This window comes from Accipiter gentilis, chromosome 29 (assembly GCF_929443795.1).
Source record: "Accipiter gentilis chromosome 29, bAccGen1.1, whole genome shotgun sequence".
Taxonomy (NCBI): domain Eukaryota; kingdom Metazoa; phylum Chordata; class Aves; order Accipitriformes; family Accipitridae; genus Astur; species Astur gentilis.
This window is the reverse complement of record NC_064908.1, coordinates 5,096,827-5,114,578: the sequence shown is the minus strand read 5'-3', so window position 1 is coordinate 5,114,578 and position 17,752 is coordinate 5,096,827. Positions and strand designations below refer to the sequence as shown.

Here is a 17,752-nt window from a genome sequence, read left to right as displayed (position 1 = left end):
GAGATGCATGGCTTTGCCTTTCAAATCCTTAAAATAAATCTGTATCGACCCTCCCTTCCTCGGGCAGCACAGCGCCTTGGAAGAGTCGCTCTCTTTCCATGACAGCTCGGTGGCTGAAAGGAAGCCTTGGCATGGGCTCAGTCTGCAGTGAAGAAACTGGTTTGGGCTGGCTGAGATAATCCCCTCTCGCTCAGCTGGTGTTCCCTCGCTCACGTGGACCGGTGCCGAATGAGAATGTAATTCAAACTGTGGCAGCCTGGCAGGGTTGAGTCATTCCCAGCGAAGCACCTATCTGCTTGAATGCCGCTCAACAAACAGTAAACATCAAGAACTCCAAAAGCAGCAGGATTACCCCAACAGCTAACCTCGAGGACACCTAATAGCATTTGATGCGAATGCAGGGTGGGAATCTGAAATGGAGCTATCAGATGCTGTTATGATAAAGGCTTTCCTGAAAGCCGTCTGCAGAAGAGCAGCCTGTCATGTGGATAAAATTACTTAAGTGGTTCTACACAGGTAGCTGCTAGCTGACACAGGTGGAAAACACAAGTGTGCTTTTAGGTGTGTGAGGCCTTCCTCAAATAGGTTTGTGTTCCAGTACACTGCTTACGATCTGCATACAAAATTGTAATGTACATCAACTGTCTTGAGCCCAGCGAGCTGTTTACTGTAAAATGCTGCTGGGGAATGTGCATGCGGGAGGGGAATGTTTGTTATATTACAGCTGTAAAGGACTTGTGCATCCAGTTTCCTGGCTTGTGCTATTGATTCGGCAGAGGAGGTGTTTTAGGAGACTGCTGAGCAAGTGGTGTGCGTGCTAGCTGGTAATCCTTGTTCATCCTTTCATGTGAATCTGAGCTTTTTCAGGTAGGTTGTAGCTGAGGCTGATTTCTGAGTAGGTTTGATGTCTTTGCTTCTCTCCTGGGAGAGGCATGTCTTTCACTTGCAAGGAAACAAGAGGTTAGCTGAGCAGGTAGAGTCTGCTGCTTGTGTTGGGAGAGGGAGAAATCCGGTTTCCTCCATGTCAATGAGCACAAAGTAGGTTTTGTCCTAAAAGAAGGTGGTTTGCGTGGTGGTCAAAGTTGTGGAAGAAATATGTGGACTTACTTTTGCTGACTTTGGTATGCCTTTTCCATTTTAATAAGAGACAGTTGGAAGAGCTGTAAGGGCTCATTACCCTTTCAGTTGCTTGTGGTCTTTGAAGATGACAATAGGCTCATTTTTCTCAATTCATTCTTTTTTGCATGGTATGCATTTTCTTTTTAAACTATACTTCCCTAAACTAAGATTTTTTAACTTCTGTATTCACTGTGTTAATTTTACCACATATGTGTTTTGAGTTTTTATCCATGTTATTGCTGGAATAATTGTCACGTAAAGAAATCTGACTTCTCCCTCTTTCCGATTTTCAAAATTTTAGAAGACTGTTACGAAAAGGAAATGCTGATTCTGAGTGAAACCTGTGATCCATCTGTCCCAGTTTGAGTTAGAAGTCCTTGTCCTAGTTTGAGATAGTCCTTATCTATATTAATCTGTACCAGCAGAAGTATTAAAGTAGACAGGTACCAACACTTGTCATGCTTGCTGTTGTCTGCATAAAATTTGAAGTGACTTGAGTTCTTGGGCATTGTTTTGAGGCAAAGTAGCAGTAGGCAAGCATGTTAGCTCTGAAGGAGAGCAGCCTTTTCAGAATAAAACTGCTTATTTCTGACAGTTTGTTGAAAAATGATGTAGTCAGTCTTACACAGCTGTAAACTCCAGGTACGTTCTAAGGTTCACCTTCTAGAAAAACGTTGTGCCCTTTTGAAACAGTCATTAGCACCAATTTAGGGGGGTTTTTTTGCTTCTTCATTCTTGGAATTTTTTTGCTGTTGCATTTTCTCCCACAAATTAATTTTATGTTAGAAATAAGGGGTTTTTTATGGGTGTGAGCAACTGGTGAAGAACATGTTTTAGAAATAGATGCCTTAAATTAAACTTATTATAGAGTGACTTTGAAAAAAAGCCTCCACGCTCATCTGTTAAACCCAAAGGCATTTCATTTTGCACTTAGAACATCTTTCACATCCTGACCTTTAAATACTTAGTAAATGTCAAGTTCTATAAAATTAAGGGAGTGTTAGTCGTGCTTTCTTCATGGGAGTCAAAAGCCAGATAAGTTGTGCTTGATCTGTGATCAAAGAGGCAATTGATGCCAATATCAAAAATAGTCCATTGTGATAGTACTTTGATCTGGTTGCTAGACCTCTCTTTTTTTTTTTCTTTTCCCCTCTTAAACATGCTTTATAAATAATCTTTTCTGTTTCACATATTTTGTTAGTGATTTAGGATATGAATATTGATATCTTCAGTGCTAAAATAGGAAGACTTTTTTTTTTTAAATATTGCAGGGACTATGGATGAATGATTGAGATGATGGTGTTGAACTCTTCCTAGATTTAGTAATATTCAGCGCAAATAGTGGACCAAGTTCACTACTATCTGTTACCCTGTGTACTCCATAAAAATGAGTGCAATGTCTTGAAGTTCTTTGCTCTGTCATGGTATTTCATTTCTATTTCACAAATGTAAAAGCATGTATTGGTTGTAATGCAGTAAAGAATTAGATGAATAAGTATAACCCTCTTTGAGACACAGTAGAGACAGCAAGAAAATTTGCCTAGCAGGTCTGTAATTGACGTCTTTAGAACTTGTCTAAGCTAGCAGTCTTCATGGGTGTGATTTACTACCTTCAGTACTGCAAGTATTAGAGCAAAGATTTGGGTGTTCTACCACAGTCCTCTTGCCCAGCAGTAATCTGTAGTAGATGCAGGCTTTGAGCCTAATAGAGCAAAGTAAAATAGCTGAAATTCCAACCCACATTTTCCTTAGCTCAGATGGAAGGAAATAAAAGCTGTCCCTAGGAACAGATGGTGTTGCTGCAGGCTGCTTTTTGCATCTGACCCGAACTTATTTTCAGCTTTGAAACCTGAACCTGCTGTTCTTGGATGTCTTCAGTAATTTTTCTTTATTAAAACAAGTTGTTCCATGAGCAGCAGAACTAGTAAAGCTTCATTTCCTCCAGATTCTTGTTCCTTGTCCTGAACGCCCAGCCCACCCCTCCGGGCGTGCGGCAGCGGTTTGAAGTTGTGTGCTGTTTTGGGGCAGCTGGCTGTTGCTGTGACATTGATGCACTCTTGCCAGATCCATCTTTTCCTCCAGCGAGGACTACCTCGGACATTGGAAACTGGTTTGGATCTGCAGAGCAGTGAAAATTTTGCAAGCTCCGTCTGTCCTCTTTTATGCTTGCGTGTGCCTCTTCCTGGGAAATACTGTCGTTTGATTGATTTGCTTTATTTTCACACCTGCAGATGGAACGGTTGGTGCTGGTGCTCTCCTACCCCTTGTAGATGGGTTTAATAGCGTCCTTCTAGGACATGCATGTATTTTGAGGATTGCAGTACAGGCTCCCTGTGCAGCACTTCTAATGCTTGGTGGGGGAACATGTGCCCAAATAAATTGTGCTGTCTCTGCCAGACACTTACTATTGTGGTCCATGAGGGCGGAGGATTCTCAATCCATTTACTACCAAGGAGAAAATTCCTGAGTCATCTGGTGCAAATTAAGATTTAGATCCAGCTTCAATCCTGGATGAGCCCGTGACTGTGCTTTTAACTTTCCAAGAAAATGCTCACTGTCCTGCAGTGAGGATGAGTCAGGAGGGTGCTGAGTGGTTGGCCCACAGGAAAGCAAGAGGTATGGAGCTTGCCCAGAGAGGAGCCTGGTGGTTTTGTTGCTTGTTATCTCCTTGTTTTGTTAGTGATAACAGCTATAGATTATTTTCTTGGATGTCTTGGGCAACTTTTATGTTAGAAACTTGTGTGAGACTGAATTCCACTTCCACATTTGTTTGTTCCATCAAACAAAGTACATGATTGTACAGAGACTATGACTTTCCTATTTGTGTGTAAATTAAGTGCTTTATCAAAAATAGGTGTATAACAATCCAGTTGATGTGTTGGATGTCCTATATGTTGTCTTTAAAATCCACTATACCAGTAAAATAGGATGAGAGCGCCATCAGACTCCAGGATGTAATGGTGGTTGTGCTTTGCTTTATAAAATCAGCTCAATATTTGTTTGAATCAAACCATTAATTTATGTCACCATTTACTACTGCATGTGATAAATTAATATGTGAAGAAAACCTTAGCACTTTTTCGAGTTGTCTGATGATAATTCAATGTGATTTTCCTACAGTGCATGTTTGTCTTGGCATCGCTTGTTGTGCCTTTTTGGGTGAATAAGACTAGGCAGAACAAAGAAGGATCCTAGTTTGCAGACAGAGCCTTATTTCCATCGCCTGTGTTTAACCAGAACAGAAGGAAAGGCTCCTCACCTGTCTGTATTATTTCAAGCACAATTTTAGAGCTGGGGATAAACTGCTTGGAAGGCTGGTCGTGCAGTATTCATGCTTAGTTTCCAGGCTGGCTAGTTGCCTGGAGATAAATTTGTTTCTAGTCAGGCTTGAGAGTTCGCTAAACCATCACAACAACATCCCTGGCTTTTGATTCAGTGCCTCTGTAGGTAAGTAAGGAGAGCAGAAATTCAATAGCCTTCTCCAGGAGCAAGAGAAGAAAATTGGCTTAAGACAATTATTTGTCTGAAACATTTGATTACACTTCACCTTTTAATATATTTATGCATGTTGTGAAGGTGGAAGCCTTGTGTTTGTTATTGCTGGCTGATTGATATGGTTGCTTATCAAAAAAAAAAAAAAAAGAAGCAGCCCACTGTTCGAGGCTGCTGAAGGAGTTCTTTGAATGAAATTTATCTGAAGTATTTGCCTTCCAGCTCACTTCTGAGAGAGATTAGTCCGGGTTAGCAGCAACAGTTTTGCAGATGAGGTAAAATCGCTCATCTGCAAAGGTCAAAACCAGTTATCTGTCCTAGCCATGCTGGTGTGCGCATACACGCGTACATTGACCTTCATGGAATTGCTATTTGACTCCAGAAATAGCCTTGTGGTTAATAGTCAGTGGTCCACCTATGGACTGAGCAGAATGTCAGAAATACTGATGAGACAATAAATTTTGCATCCAAAACCAACATAAAAGATTCAGTTGAAAAGCTCCTTCCTAGAAGTAGAGGTCAGGGAGCATGTTACAGAAAGAAATAGATTTCTGTGAATGCTTGTAGTAGGGGGAGCTACAAATCCTTTTCTCTTGGGGCAGTTCTACCATCAGCTATCATTAGAAGCAATAGTGAGGTGTGCTCTGGCTGTGTTGTTTGGTATCTGTGTGTGTGTTCACTTAGTAGGCTGGGAACTTAACCAGTAAAATATTTTAATTAATAAAAGCTCTTCCTTTCTAAAAGCATATGACTGTACAGCAACTGGTTAGTAGCTGAGCAAGCGGGGAAACTGTATCTCAGCCACTCAGGACAGAGAATTTGTCTTGCCATGAAATATTTAGTTGGCCTCACCCAAACATTTGAAAAAAAGGAAAAAAAAAAAAAAAAAGCCTGACATAATCAGATCTATATATCTCAGCTGCAAGAACAGAGGCACTATTTTCCTGAACTGTTTAGGATGTGTTCCAGCTGCCAGAGACGGCAGCCGAATTTACCTTCCAAACGTGGCTGGGTTGTATGCCAGATTCTGTGTGTTGTTTCAGACCAATTAAGTCATGGAGCAAAATCTCATCTTGTCTGTAGCACTTGAATTCCAACCATTTACAGTCGTAAAAAGAAGGGAATGTAAATTATTGGGAAAAAGGGAGGGGTCTGGGGGCAGGAGAGTGGGATGGCATTTTGCATGCATGCATGATGCAACACCAGAGAGCAGAGGCGAGAAACAGCACTTTGAGAAAGTGACTGAGCCACAGCGATGAGTGGATGTATAAAAAGTGACAGCAAATGAGATAAAGTGGGTAGATCCTCAGTAGTATTCAAATTGAAGACAAAACTGTCGCTTAGATCTTCTCTTGATTTGTGTCTGTGCTTGATTCATAAGTCTTCTTTCAGTGCTCATCTGCGTTTTGTGTTATATCAAAAATAGTCTTGTTCCTGTTGCGGAGGCCACTTTGCAACATTGGAAGTATTTTATGTTTATATTAGCTTCCTTCAAATGTTTGCAAGACATCCCTGAAATACCTGGTAGCTGTCATGTTGCTTTGATGGTGTGAGTGGATGTTTTATACACACTTTAAAGTTATTTTCTTAAGCTATAATATTAACAAGGTAAAACTGCTAAACCCCAAAGCAAATTTTATCCATGCTTAGACTATAATAACCTTTAGAGGAGATTCTGGTCATTCAGGGTATATTGGTACGCAATTAGTGACTCAATGAATAATTTTTTCCTCCAGATCGAATAAAAAATGGTTTCAATATAGAAAAAGAAGAAAAAATTCCTGGGAATGCATGTATGGTTAGAGTTCGTGATATGTTTGTGTCATTTTTCTTGTTGTTTTCAGATTAACAGAATTTTACAGCATTTGCTTCCTGTTCTAAAGGAACTGCTCCTGCGTAACAAGTAAGGAAATAAGTACTGACCTGTTGTTAAAGTGTGTTTTTTTTTTTCTCTTTGAACTTTTCATAGGCTGGAGTGAAAGGGACATTAGGAAGATTAGTGGGAATTTTTGAGGTAAGTTTCAGATATTGAGGCTTTGAAATTTTGATGCAAAAAATTGTCTCAGAGTAAAAATCACTTCCTAATTTGTTGTGCAGTAAGCTAGATAACTTGTTTGAAGGAAAACTTGGAACTCCCCATTTAAATAAAAATGCATGCTGATCCTTTCAGTGATATTGATCATCTGCAATTTCCACTTCTGTTGAAAACATGAGTGATAAGCCAGCGTAGCAGTGAATATACTCAGTGCCTTCATACCTTTCTTGCTGCTAGAAAAGGCCACCCACCAGCTGGGGAGCAGTGGCTCTCCTTTGTTCTTTAGCACCTGCTGTCACCCGTTGCCAAACCGGCCTCTGCAATATGGTGAAGCGTCTGCGCTCCTATTAGGAGTGCAGTAACACCTGATGAGTACTAGTGAGATGCAGTCAACAGGTACCAGACACAGCTCTTTTTGTGGTTGTTTTTTCACTATTTCAGAGTTGCGTGAAATACATAAAAATCTTTCCTGTGCTGTTTTTTCCAGCTGAGGAACTGATTTATAAGCATATCCATCCACCAAATGCTGCCTTACTGGACTAGACTTTTTGGCTGCAATCCCTATTAATACTTTCAGACCTCTCATTTAAAACGCAACAATGTTTAATAGCTAAGAATGAGCTATAATGTGAGAGAAACTGCGCATAAGGTACTGCAGCATCATAGTGAAGCAGCTTGCAACTTGTAGTCGCCATGTGCTTACCTGCCTTTTTTCCCTTGATAGCTTTGTTGTTATTCTGTTCCCTTTGCCTTCTAGAATCGGGACAGGAAACACAGGACTTATGTTTACGTACTTATTGTCACAGAAGTGTTGGAAGACTGGGAGGACTCTGTCAATATTGGTAAGCTCTTTGTGCTTGCTAGCATTAACTGGTTGGATGCAGACAAAAACACGTCAGCTTAGCATCCCTCTGGGAGCTGGAATCCTTGTGAGAGTTGTTGAGAAAAGTTGCAGTGGTGTGTCCATTGGTTGCTTGGGAAGAAAAATTGCGGTTAAATTGATGCTTTTGTAACCTCTGTGGCCCAAGAGAAGTCAATTCAGCTGTACAGCTGCCTCTACAGCAATTTTGTATTTATTTCTTGCACTTTAAGATACTAAGCAAAGAGCATGAAGAGCTGTCCTTTCTAAGACTAGAAGAAAATATATGTGGGCAGTGTGGATTAATCATTCCCCATTATCTTTTGAAATCTTTGTGTTTAAATTGGATTCCCAAATGAAAATGAATGTGGTGTTCTGCATGAGGTTTATCAGTAGCACTGTAGCACCTGTAACTTGACTTTCCTGAGGCTGTGTTCAGAAGAGGTTTTATGGAAAGAGTAAGAAATGAATGCTGTCTACCAAAAATTGAGGTAGACAAATCGATGGAAATTGGGTGATGGTGTGTGTCGATGTGGGCTGTCCTAAAACGAGTATCTGACTTGAATAGCAATTGCAGAAATAGCAAAATAAATGTGTTTGGTTTGTGGGTTTGTTTTCTTTTTTTTAATTGGGAAATGCAAGACCAAATGTTTGCATAGTGGATGTACTGCCGTAAACAGATATGTGTCGTGGGGATAGAGGAGCCATCAGTGTGGTGTTTGGACTAGGTGGCCCTCGAGATCGGAGAATCCTGAGAGAAAATTTCCCTGTGTCTTTCAAACTGATGCTTTGCCACATAGTGGAATTATTCTTGCAGCATTAGTGCACATGATAACGATTGAAAGCTAATCAACAGTAACATTTAAACATGGAAAGGATAACATCATTTTGCTGCATCTACTGATTTTTCTTTTTACCCACAGGAAGGAAAAGGGAATGGTTTAAGATAGAAGATGCCATAAAAGTTCTGCAGTATCATAAACCAGTGCAGGCCTCGTATTTTGAAACCTTGAGGCAAGGTTGTTTGGCAAACAACGGCACTCCTGTCATGACCACGACGTACTCTGAGAGCTCTGTGTCTGACATCAGATGACTGAAGACGTCCCTGTGAGACAAATCTTGAAAAATAGACTGAAACGTGGATTTCCCTCCCCCCTCCCCTTTTTCACATGCCTCCTCTATCAAACAAGGCATGGGCAGCAGCCTGTGGCAGAGCAAGTGTTAAGAGTGCTGCAATTTAGTGCAAGGTGGGATTTTTTTTTTGTTGGCTTTTTTTGCTTTTTTGGATATGTATTTTGTAAAATACATTTTGTGCATGAAGTGCCCCTTTCCCGTTACACCGCTTCCATGGCCTGGCAAGCGAGGCTGCCAGTTTCGCCTCTGCCTTGTGTTCTGAAGTGTCCCATTTGTGTCATCCCAGCCATAGCCACTTTTTTTTTTTTTTTTTTTTTAATTAAAAGACTTCAAATGTGAGATCAGCTCTTTAAGTCTTAGTCTGTACTGTAAGGTGCTGTTCAGACCTGTGTGGTGGTCACTTTCAGCACGTATGTATAAACTTTTTTTAGGTGGAGAATCTAACATTTTAATTTTGCAGGAATTTTTTTAATCCTGGTCTGCTTCTGAAAAGAAGGGTTCATAATTAATCTGTTTGCCTTTTGTTCTGTTTTTTAAGAAATACACGTTCTGTGACAGTGCTAGTGGCTGGGCCGGTTTACTCCCCGTTCAGTATCTCCTGATTTAGTGCAGTGACAATTGAAGTTGAGGGCAGAGTTTTGATCACCTGCAGACATCCCTGCTGCTCCGTTGCTTTTCCTACAGCTTCTGCCAATGTTTCTGCATTTACATCAAAATGAAACAAAAAGGAGTTGGTCTTTTAACACTTGGCCAAAAATAAATAGCCTCAGAAATGCTACGATAGAAACTGAATTTCATTGTCTGTGGTAGGAATCAGGGATTCAAAGTGGGGTCAAAGTCTGACAAACTGGAGCGTCAATCACCAATGCTGTTCTGCTGATCCTGCTGCGTTCTGCTGATGTCTCTTCTTGTCCACATGCCTTATACCATGCTGAACTGGATACTTGTAATTTGTGCTGAAGCATTGGATTGTACTTACTGAGTGTTACTGCACGAGCCCTCGGTTGGATAACCATGTGTGTCCCTGAAAAGAAGTCCTGGGGGAAAAATTCAGGTGTTCAATCTCTTGTCCTGTGGTTCTGCAGCACTTAGAATTGCACCATGGAGCATGCTCAAAATGTTTGAACTCTCCCTCTGTGAAAGGTACAGCTGACTCCCGAGCAGAATTGCTAGTTGGAGAAGTACACTGTTTAATAGGATAGTTCCCCTGATGCATTGGCACACTTCACTTTTTTTTTTTGTTGTTGTTGTTGTTTTTATTGATGTAAGTTTCATGCTGTCTTGATTTGCCAACAGTGTTGTCTAGTTGGGAAATAAAATGGGAAAGGTTGGGGCTGGGGGGTGGGTTGGGACAGGTACAAGTTTTGGGAGGGGCATTAATCCCTGGCTTGGGACAAGAAGTAGTTGCTGAATTCAGTAACTTCTCCTTTGTCAGAGCATAGCCAAGATGTGAAATTAAATCTGCAGTACTCTCTTTTTTTTTCTCTCCCCCCCCTCCTCTTTATTTAACAAAAAATATTCTAATAAATACTCACTGTTCCAGAGTTTTCTCTCTTCCCGAGAAGCACTTACAATATGAAAATCTGATAGAAATATCCATGGAGCCTGGGACAAGGGGGAATGGTATCCTTGCTGGTTTGGCAAGAAGCTGTTCATTTTAAGATCCTATTCTGTTCCTTTACTTGTTCTCCTTGCTTTCATCAGTGTGGAGTAGCAAGGCCAAAAGCAGTGCCAGTGATCGCTAACATGAAAAACCATGCATAAGAAAAAGCTGAGAGGCATTATTCAAGAAGTAGCTTGAAACCAAGCATCTGGAATTGAGCCTAAATTACACCAGTTCAGTTCACTTCAACTTAGAGACGAATGTACAATACTTTCTTACTCTGTGCTGATCGGCCTGAACCAAACTCTTAAAAGGGCTTGAATATTGTATCTGGAAGTGTACAAGAAGTTCAGACAGTCCGCCGTTACCAAGCCGTGAGTGGCACCTAACACAGCCATCTACTGCCTTCAATTGAGTTTTTGTCTTTATTGTACAGATTAGTATGTTGAAAATGCTTTGCAACAAAACAGCTGGTACTCCTGAAAGAGTAACTGCAGTTTTAATATCAACAGCATGCACACTTTTGTTTTTAAACTAAAAATGTTTTTACAGGGCTGTTAAACTGACAATTTAGGGTAGAATATTGTTAATGACTTGCTAATGGCTTATTTGTTTGGGTCAGAAAAATAAATTGTGCCAAGAAAGTGTTTTAATGTGGCATGATTGATGCTGTTAACACAGTAACATCGAGTGGCTGATAGTACATCTTCTTAACTGGAAATAGCTCCTGGGGTAGAAATAGCCTTTATTCAACAGATGCGAATTTCAAAACAGGCCTTAGTCCTGTGCTACCTGAGTCTCTCCCTGCACCATCTTCCTCAGCATCTGAGGTTCTTCTCTAGTAACTCGTATAGCTGCGTGCCCTAGCAGTTTAAGCGATTTTATGCAAAATGATGTTAAATTGGTTTGGGACCGACAATCAAACTACCTTTATTAGTGACAAAAGAGTTGTTCAAAGGGCGGCGTGCACTCTGGGTTTCGCAGTACAGGCTAGTGCCTGCTTGATTAAACTGCTTAGGGCTGCTGTCATGACCAACTGCTAAAAAACCCTGTAGGATTAGACTTGGACTTCTAGCGTTGCTAAAACTGGTGCTATATTGAGCTAGTGTTGGAGATAGTGTGATTCTTACCTCAAACGATGTAGTGTCTAGCCTGATCCCTTAAATCGAGCATTACAATGTGTCTTGGCTTCCTATTGAAGAATAGTGTTCTTAGTTTGGCTTTCAACATAGCTTCCATCTTACTTGGCACTGGTGTATTCGTAGGTAAAACAGAGGAATACCAATGCTTCATTTAGACATCCTGCAAGTTTGCAACAAATTTGTCAAGTCACCCTCAAGTTGCAGGTCTCAGACGCTTGTCTGGGTTCTCTGAAATCCAGCGTGGGATAAATGACGGGCGTGTTGATGATGCACAGCCTCCAGCTCAGAGGGGCTACTGTTGATTACCTTTTGGCACACTTCTGAACCCTGGGGTCTCGTGAAAAACTTCCAGTGTCCTCTGCAACTTCTTAGGGGTAATTTCGCTAATAAGATTACTTTTTCCCTTGCCACTCTTCATGCATGTATTCATGGTATATAGAAGGACACCTCACTCTTGATATATCAAGAAGCAAGTCTGCCTGCAGCAAGGAAGAGGAGGAAAATTATTGGCCCTTGAAACACTCAAGTACTGGATTTCTCTATGCACCTAAGTGTCACCTCAGGATTGCAAGATGGTGAGTGATAGAGGAAGAGGGAGACCCGCTGCTCAGCACAGGGAGGTTCTCTGAGCAGTTCCCACTCTTCAACATTGATTCACTTCCTCTGGTATTGTCAAAATTAGAAATCCTCGTATAGCAGAGTTGCATCCTGCCATCTGGATTTTTAAATGTATTTGAGACCTTAATGGGAGAAGAGAAGTGCATTTAGCGCTTAGATATCACTGCTTAGCACGATGATCTTTTAAACCTCAAAATACTTTAAAAATCTGGATCCCTGTCACTGGAAGCATTTGACAGACCAGCTCAGATTACTGCTGTGGCAGGAAAATGTTAGCTGGTGGTTTAAGCCGATGCTGGGTAGAGGGTATACTGGCATTTGTTGACTCCAGCATGGGAGCAGGAAAAAAAGACACCCCTGGGGTACAAATGTCTCCAGCAACTGCTGCTTGATTCTTCTAGCAGGATTTGTCAGACAGATCCTGAACCTTTCTGGTGATCTTAAATGATGTGTGAAACTCAAGATGCAGGTGGACATCCCTCTGCAGAAGAGTGCCAAGTGTAATTAAACTTAGTGGAGCTGAAATCGTATGTATCAAGCTCTAGAAAGTCTCTTTCAAATGAGGTTTTTGTGTGGTGGAGCAGGGATTTTGATGCATTAGTTAATGTCAGCTTAGAAATTGCGTGCGGTAGAAAACGTACAGCACCTTTGTCTTGAAGTGGTTACTCTAAGATGGTTTTGGGGTTTCAAATGTGACTTTGCTTATGTTGAGGCTTTTCAAAGGCACATTTCGAAAGGAAGAACCTTTTTTCAGTTAAAAGACATCATTTTCTGTTTGGTGAAGCTTTCCCACAGTATTTAATAGGTGTGCCACATGGCTGTGCATGCTGGTATTCCTGCCTGGCTGTGAGAGGCTGTGATGTGACACTGCTGGTGACTCCTTTTCCTCGGAGATGCCTAGAGAAGAGTGAAAGAAGGGGGTTTTTTTCCCATTCTCACTGAAATCTGGTATTCAATGCTGTTAAAGTACTTTTGGTCGCTTCACAAAGATGTCTTGGTTTCTTCACAAAGATGTCTTGGTTTCTTCACAAAGATGTCTTGGTTTCTTCACAAAGATAGATTGTTTAATTCTAGACAATAGTTTATTGGTGATAGAGAAACTCGGTATTGTTACAAAGGCAGGGGAGGTTTGTACCTCCTTTATCTTTGCACAGCATTTCCACTTACCAGCACTGGCCGAGCTGTTTCGTGCTTTCTTAGGGTTAGCCAGAGCTTCTCTGGCAGAGCTCAGCAAAGCCTTGCTCAGAACTGCAGTGACTTCTTAGAAGTACGAGTGTTTGGCATTTGCCTCTCCAGGTATATCATTTGGCAAGACATTCCTTTGAGTTAATGGCTACTTTGCAAACTGAAAAAGAAATATTTTTTCAAATTGAAAATGCGTTAGACTTTGAACTGTAAAAACTCTTTAGGACTGAGGCAGTGACAGCTGAGAGGGTGCGGAACATGATGGCAGTCATTCTCACTGGCTGCTGTGCCATGAGCACTGGAGAGGGTAAATATTACTTACTCGTGATTTTGAACTCTCAGAACAAGGCACGTAACCTCTTCTGAGTGGTTTTACAACTGAAGTAATCTTGAGATGAATCTACCAAAGAGAGAGTGTCGGAATGAGGCTGTTCAGTAAATGTAGGGCAGTTGCATTACCTGTAGCAAAAAGATAATTCAGAAGTTGCTAATGGTCAGCTCACTTGTGTTTAATGCTGTTGAACAGAGCTGAAGTCATAGACTGGCATTACTGATAAACTCCATTAGCCAGTAACTGTAATTAAAACTGAATAGAAGGGCATAAAAATATGGGCTTTAATGGAGGGGCACTTCATAGTGAGTTTTTTAAGCTGCTGTGTGGATCAGGTGGGGATAATGTATCTGGCTCATTGAAGTCTTGCTATTCCCCCCATCCCTTGTTCAGTACATTCAGTACGGTAAGATGCAAGAAGTACTTGGGAGTGGCCGTTGGTTCTTGGTAGTAAGCCTGCTGTGATTTAACTGAGTTCTGTGTATGTCACACTACAAGAAACTATTAGATTTACAGGTGAAGGGAGCCCAGCCAGGGCTCTCCTCAGATAACATCTCTTGCCTTGCTTTGCTGTAGGAAGGTGGCATGGACAGGTGAATGCATGTGCTGTCTCTGCATCTCTTTAAAATACATCCTTTAGGATTTGTTTCCTTTTTCTTCTGTTCTGGGGACACGGTTCTTTCTTAGGTTGATTTGGTTCCAGCTTAGCAAGGTGGGTGTGTTCTTCTAAGGGCTGTGCTGTGAAATAAAAATGCTGAGTGATGCTGGTGGGGAAGGGGCAGAGCCTTACCGGGGGGGGGGGTGGGGCTTGTCCTTCAGAGCTCCTTCACCCATGGGTGGCTGTGGAGGGCTGCACCCAAACAACCTGCTGCATCTCCTCTGATGGTGGCCTTCAGTCTCGCTGCTGTGGAGGAAGGTAAGAGCTCTGGTTCGGGGGCTGGAAAGGAGCTGCAATTGTAGCATTCACATCAGCTTTTTTACTTGGCAGATGGACATTGGGTGCATTTCCCAGATTTCTGTTGAGCAAGAAGGCAGTTTAATTCAGTGTGATCTTGAATGTGCCTTAAAGCAAACTATAAAAAATTAAAAGGGATTGGAATCTGCTAGTGTTGCTTTTTCCCTTGTGCAGACATGAAGTATTCAGTGGCTAAAAATGTGGGTAGGGAATGTCAGGAATCCTCAGTTCCCTTCCCAGATCTAGCATAGACAGCCAGATGCAATGTTTGTACCTGTGCAGAGCATCCAGTAAACGCAAGTGTGGGTGATCTGGGAGTTTGTGAAAGATGGGTTTGAATATTAAACTTTCTTGGAGTGGAAGCTATGGCTTATGCCGATTCTCGGGAGAAGATTGAAATCTGTCGGTCTCTTTAGCCAAACTTGCACCAAGAAATGAAGTTGTTGCAGACGCTTGTAGGTGTGAAGAGCTTTTATCTTATAAAGATACTCAACAACAGTGTATAATTCACCGACTGCTCTGGTCCTGCTTTTAAATGACTCGGTTTTCCCTCCTGGCTCTGTTCTTCCTGCTTAATAAGATAGCATCATCTAGTGGCTACATCACAGCCTGGGGATGCAGGTGACCTTGCTTCTGGTGTACGCTCTCATCATGTCTCAGTGTTAGAGACTATAACGTACATATATACATATATATATATCCTCACTTTTCTCAATGTTAGAATGAATTTAATACAGTTAGAGAGGACTCGGCTTCAGTGGTGGAAGGTGGTGTGTAGATACGTGTAGTGTTTTACTGGGTATAGTGTCACGAGGTCTGTACATAATTGAGAGAGGTGTAGATGGGTGAAAAAACTTAACTGGATTGAAGATGTATTTAGGAGATTTGTAAAATCTCTTTTTGGTGCTAGTTGATAGGGGGTTTTTTTTCTTTTTTCTTTTTTTTTTTTTGGTGGGAAAGTGAGAATTTTGAAGTTATACTTGAGAAATTGGCTCTAGAATTGCCTCAGAAATTAACCTTGGGAGGTCCAAGAGTGTTTGCTGAACTTCCTGTGTGTCCTATTTTATATTTATTAAATCAGAAGACCTGCAACGATCACTTTGCATTTTCTGCTCAGTCTTTTCAAGAACTCTCTGTACCTGAGACTCCCTGGCAGCACCCCTGAGCTGGGAGAGCAGGATCCCAGACCCCATCAGAGCGTGTGCCTGGCAGTGGGATAAAAAAACAGGGTACATCACCCTGCGAGCGGCACGAGCTGGATGTCTGTGGGTATGAGCCTGTCTGCCTTAGGCTTTTCCATTCCTTATCGAACCGAGATACCTCCGAGATCAAAGCTGCGGGGCTTTGACTGTCTCTTCTGTTCATGTCTGAGCTGGTACGTTCGAACTCACCTTTGTGACCAAGGATAAGACTTTGATACCGATCCAGGTACTGACCTGCACCAACCTCTCCTGCTTGGCAGCGCCAGCGTGAGCAGTCCCTATGGAAAATGTTTTTGGGTTGGTTTTTTTTTTTTTTTTTGGGGGGGGGGGGGGGGGTGTTGTGTTTTGTTTGTTGTTTTTTTTTAAACCTTACAGATACTTTTCTGAGTCATTCAGGTGTCCAGGCCTGGGGTGGGGGGAACGATGGCAGCAGCAGCACGCGGTGAGTGATGTCCTGGGGTTTCCTGCTCCTGTGTGATGTGGTGGTGTTGGTTGGGATATCTCAGTGGAAGCTCTGCTGCCTGCCCAGCTTTCACATGGAAATGTCAGTGAGTTTGGAGGAGGAAAACTGATGTAGAGAACAAACTTGCTAACTTACTAGAATTAAAACAAGCTTGAGATTTTCAGTGATTTTCAATGAATCATAAGTTAAATACTCAATTCTCTGTGAATTCTAGATGGTTTTGGACTTGTAATTCCTGTCATCTGTTTTGGTTTATTTTTCTGGCTGCAGACTTCTGTTCCTCACTCCAGTGCTTTGTGTTTCTAATCTTCTGGTAAAGTTAACGTGTTTTTGTTTTTTTTTTTAATGATATATTAGGTTGAAACGGTTTGCAAAAACACTTTACAACTACAAGGGCACTTTGGAAATCTAGCATTTCAGATGATGCTTTTTGTTACTGGCTTGGACTTGTTCTTACTTACGACACATTTGTTCAAAGTCAAATGCATTCAGTAGAAAACACATTCTGTTTTCCTTGAGGCTCAGATCTTAGTTTGAGCCTATGAATAACGCAGGTGCTCTCTTGCTCCTGCTTAGTCTTGGCTGGCAGGTATAGCGTATACCTACATAATTTTGACCTTTTCATCCATAGCATTTCCAGAAAGACCAGAGGGCTCTCTATCCACTCCATGCTCAGCTCTGGTGTCATTACAAACCCCCGTCCCTCTTCCGCAATGAGTCTGGGTGTGTTTGGAGCCAGATGTTGAGACGGTGTGAAGCTGTGCTGATGGATGGCAGCTGGCGGTCTGGTTCCATTCTCAAAGTGTTTCCTCTGTTTGAATTGTGTGCGAGGGGGAGGTCGTCACTGTCTTTAAAAGATTTAAAAAAAAAAAATTTTAAAAAAAAATTTGTGGATGCAAGTTTGACAAGAGTGTAGGCTGTAATCTAGTGCCAACCAATAAACACGCCAGTATTTCACACACGGCTCTGCTTGCTGCGTGGTCTCTTCTTCCCAGCGCTGTTACCCATGTATGTGAACTTCACGCTCTTGGAGACTGGGCAATGAAGTGTCACCGGAGGAGAAAGCCCTCCCTAAAGTGCCTTGGTACATTCACAGTCTGGAGGAGAAAATTTGGAGGGATGTCACCAACAACCTGGTGTTGAGACGGGCTCGTCTGAGTGGGGAGGGCACCCTGCAATAAAACTGGGGTGAATTTTAAGGCATGGCATAGTCTCACTCAGATGTTTCAAGTCCTTACCAAGAGCCCTTCATGTGGAAATAGCCCCTTGCTGTGGGAGAGGCTGGGTGCCGCCTGCACCGAGAGCACCAGCACCCACCAGGAGCTGGCGGTGACGGCCTTCGGCAGAGCGCGCTGTGGGGGGCAGCGAGAGCTGGAGACTGTGAGAAACGTGTTCAGAGGTGCCAGCGTAGGTCAAGGAAAAATAACGTCAGCCGCTTCAGACCCCATTCTTGCAAATACCTGCAGTGTTTGTGCTCTACACGTGTGTGCGAGCACAAACGCTCTTACTGAAGTCTGACCACTTTCCTAAAACTTTCCCTTGGGTGCCCAGTGTGGCCCCTCGGAGCTGTCCCTTACCCCAAATGCCCCCGTTTCCCCCCAGTTTGGGGGCTGG

General features: G+C 42.1%; 1 protein-coding gene across 3 annotated transcripts in view; it reads left to right on the top strand.

Annotated features, from left to right (window-relative positions):
• NUDT3 (nudix hydrolase 3) overlaps window positions 1–17,087 on the top strand; it is a 33,311-nt gene extending 16,224 nt beyond the window's left edge. Inside the window, exons 3-6 of one of the 3 annotated variants that reach the window (XR_007509884.1) lie at window positions 6,581–6,625; window positions 7,404–7,488; window positions 8,429–9,782; window positions 15,591–17,087. Coding sequence is in view for 2 of the 3 variants with exons in the window: in XM_049831753.1 (XP_049687710.1) it covers window positions 6,581–6,625; window positions 7,404–7,488; window positions 8,429–8,598 (300 nt within the window). In the remaining variant the exon portion in view is untranslated. Of the gene's footprint in view, window positions 1–6,455; window positions 6,515–6,580; window positions 6,626–7,403; window positions 7,489–8,428; window positions 10,170–15,590 lie in introns of those variants that run through there. The other 2 variants (XM_049831753.1, XM_049831752.1) reach the window with 2 other exon arrangements.
• The last annotated feature ends 665 nt before the right edge of the window (window positions 17,088–17,752 follow it).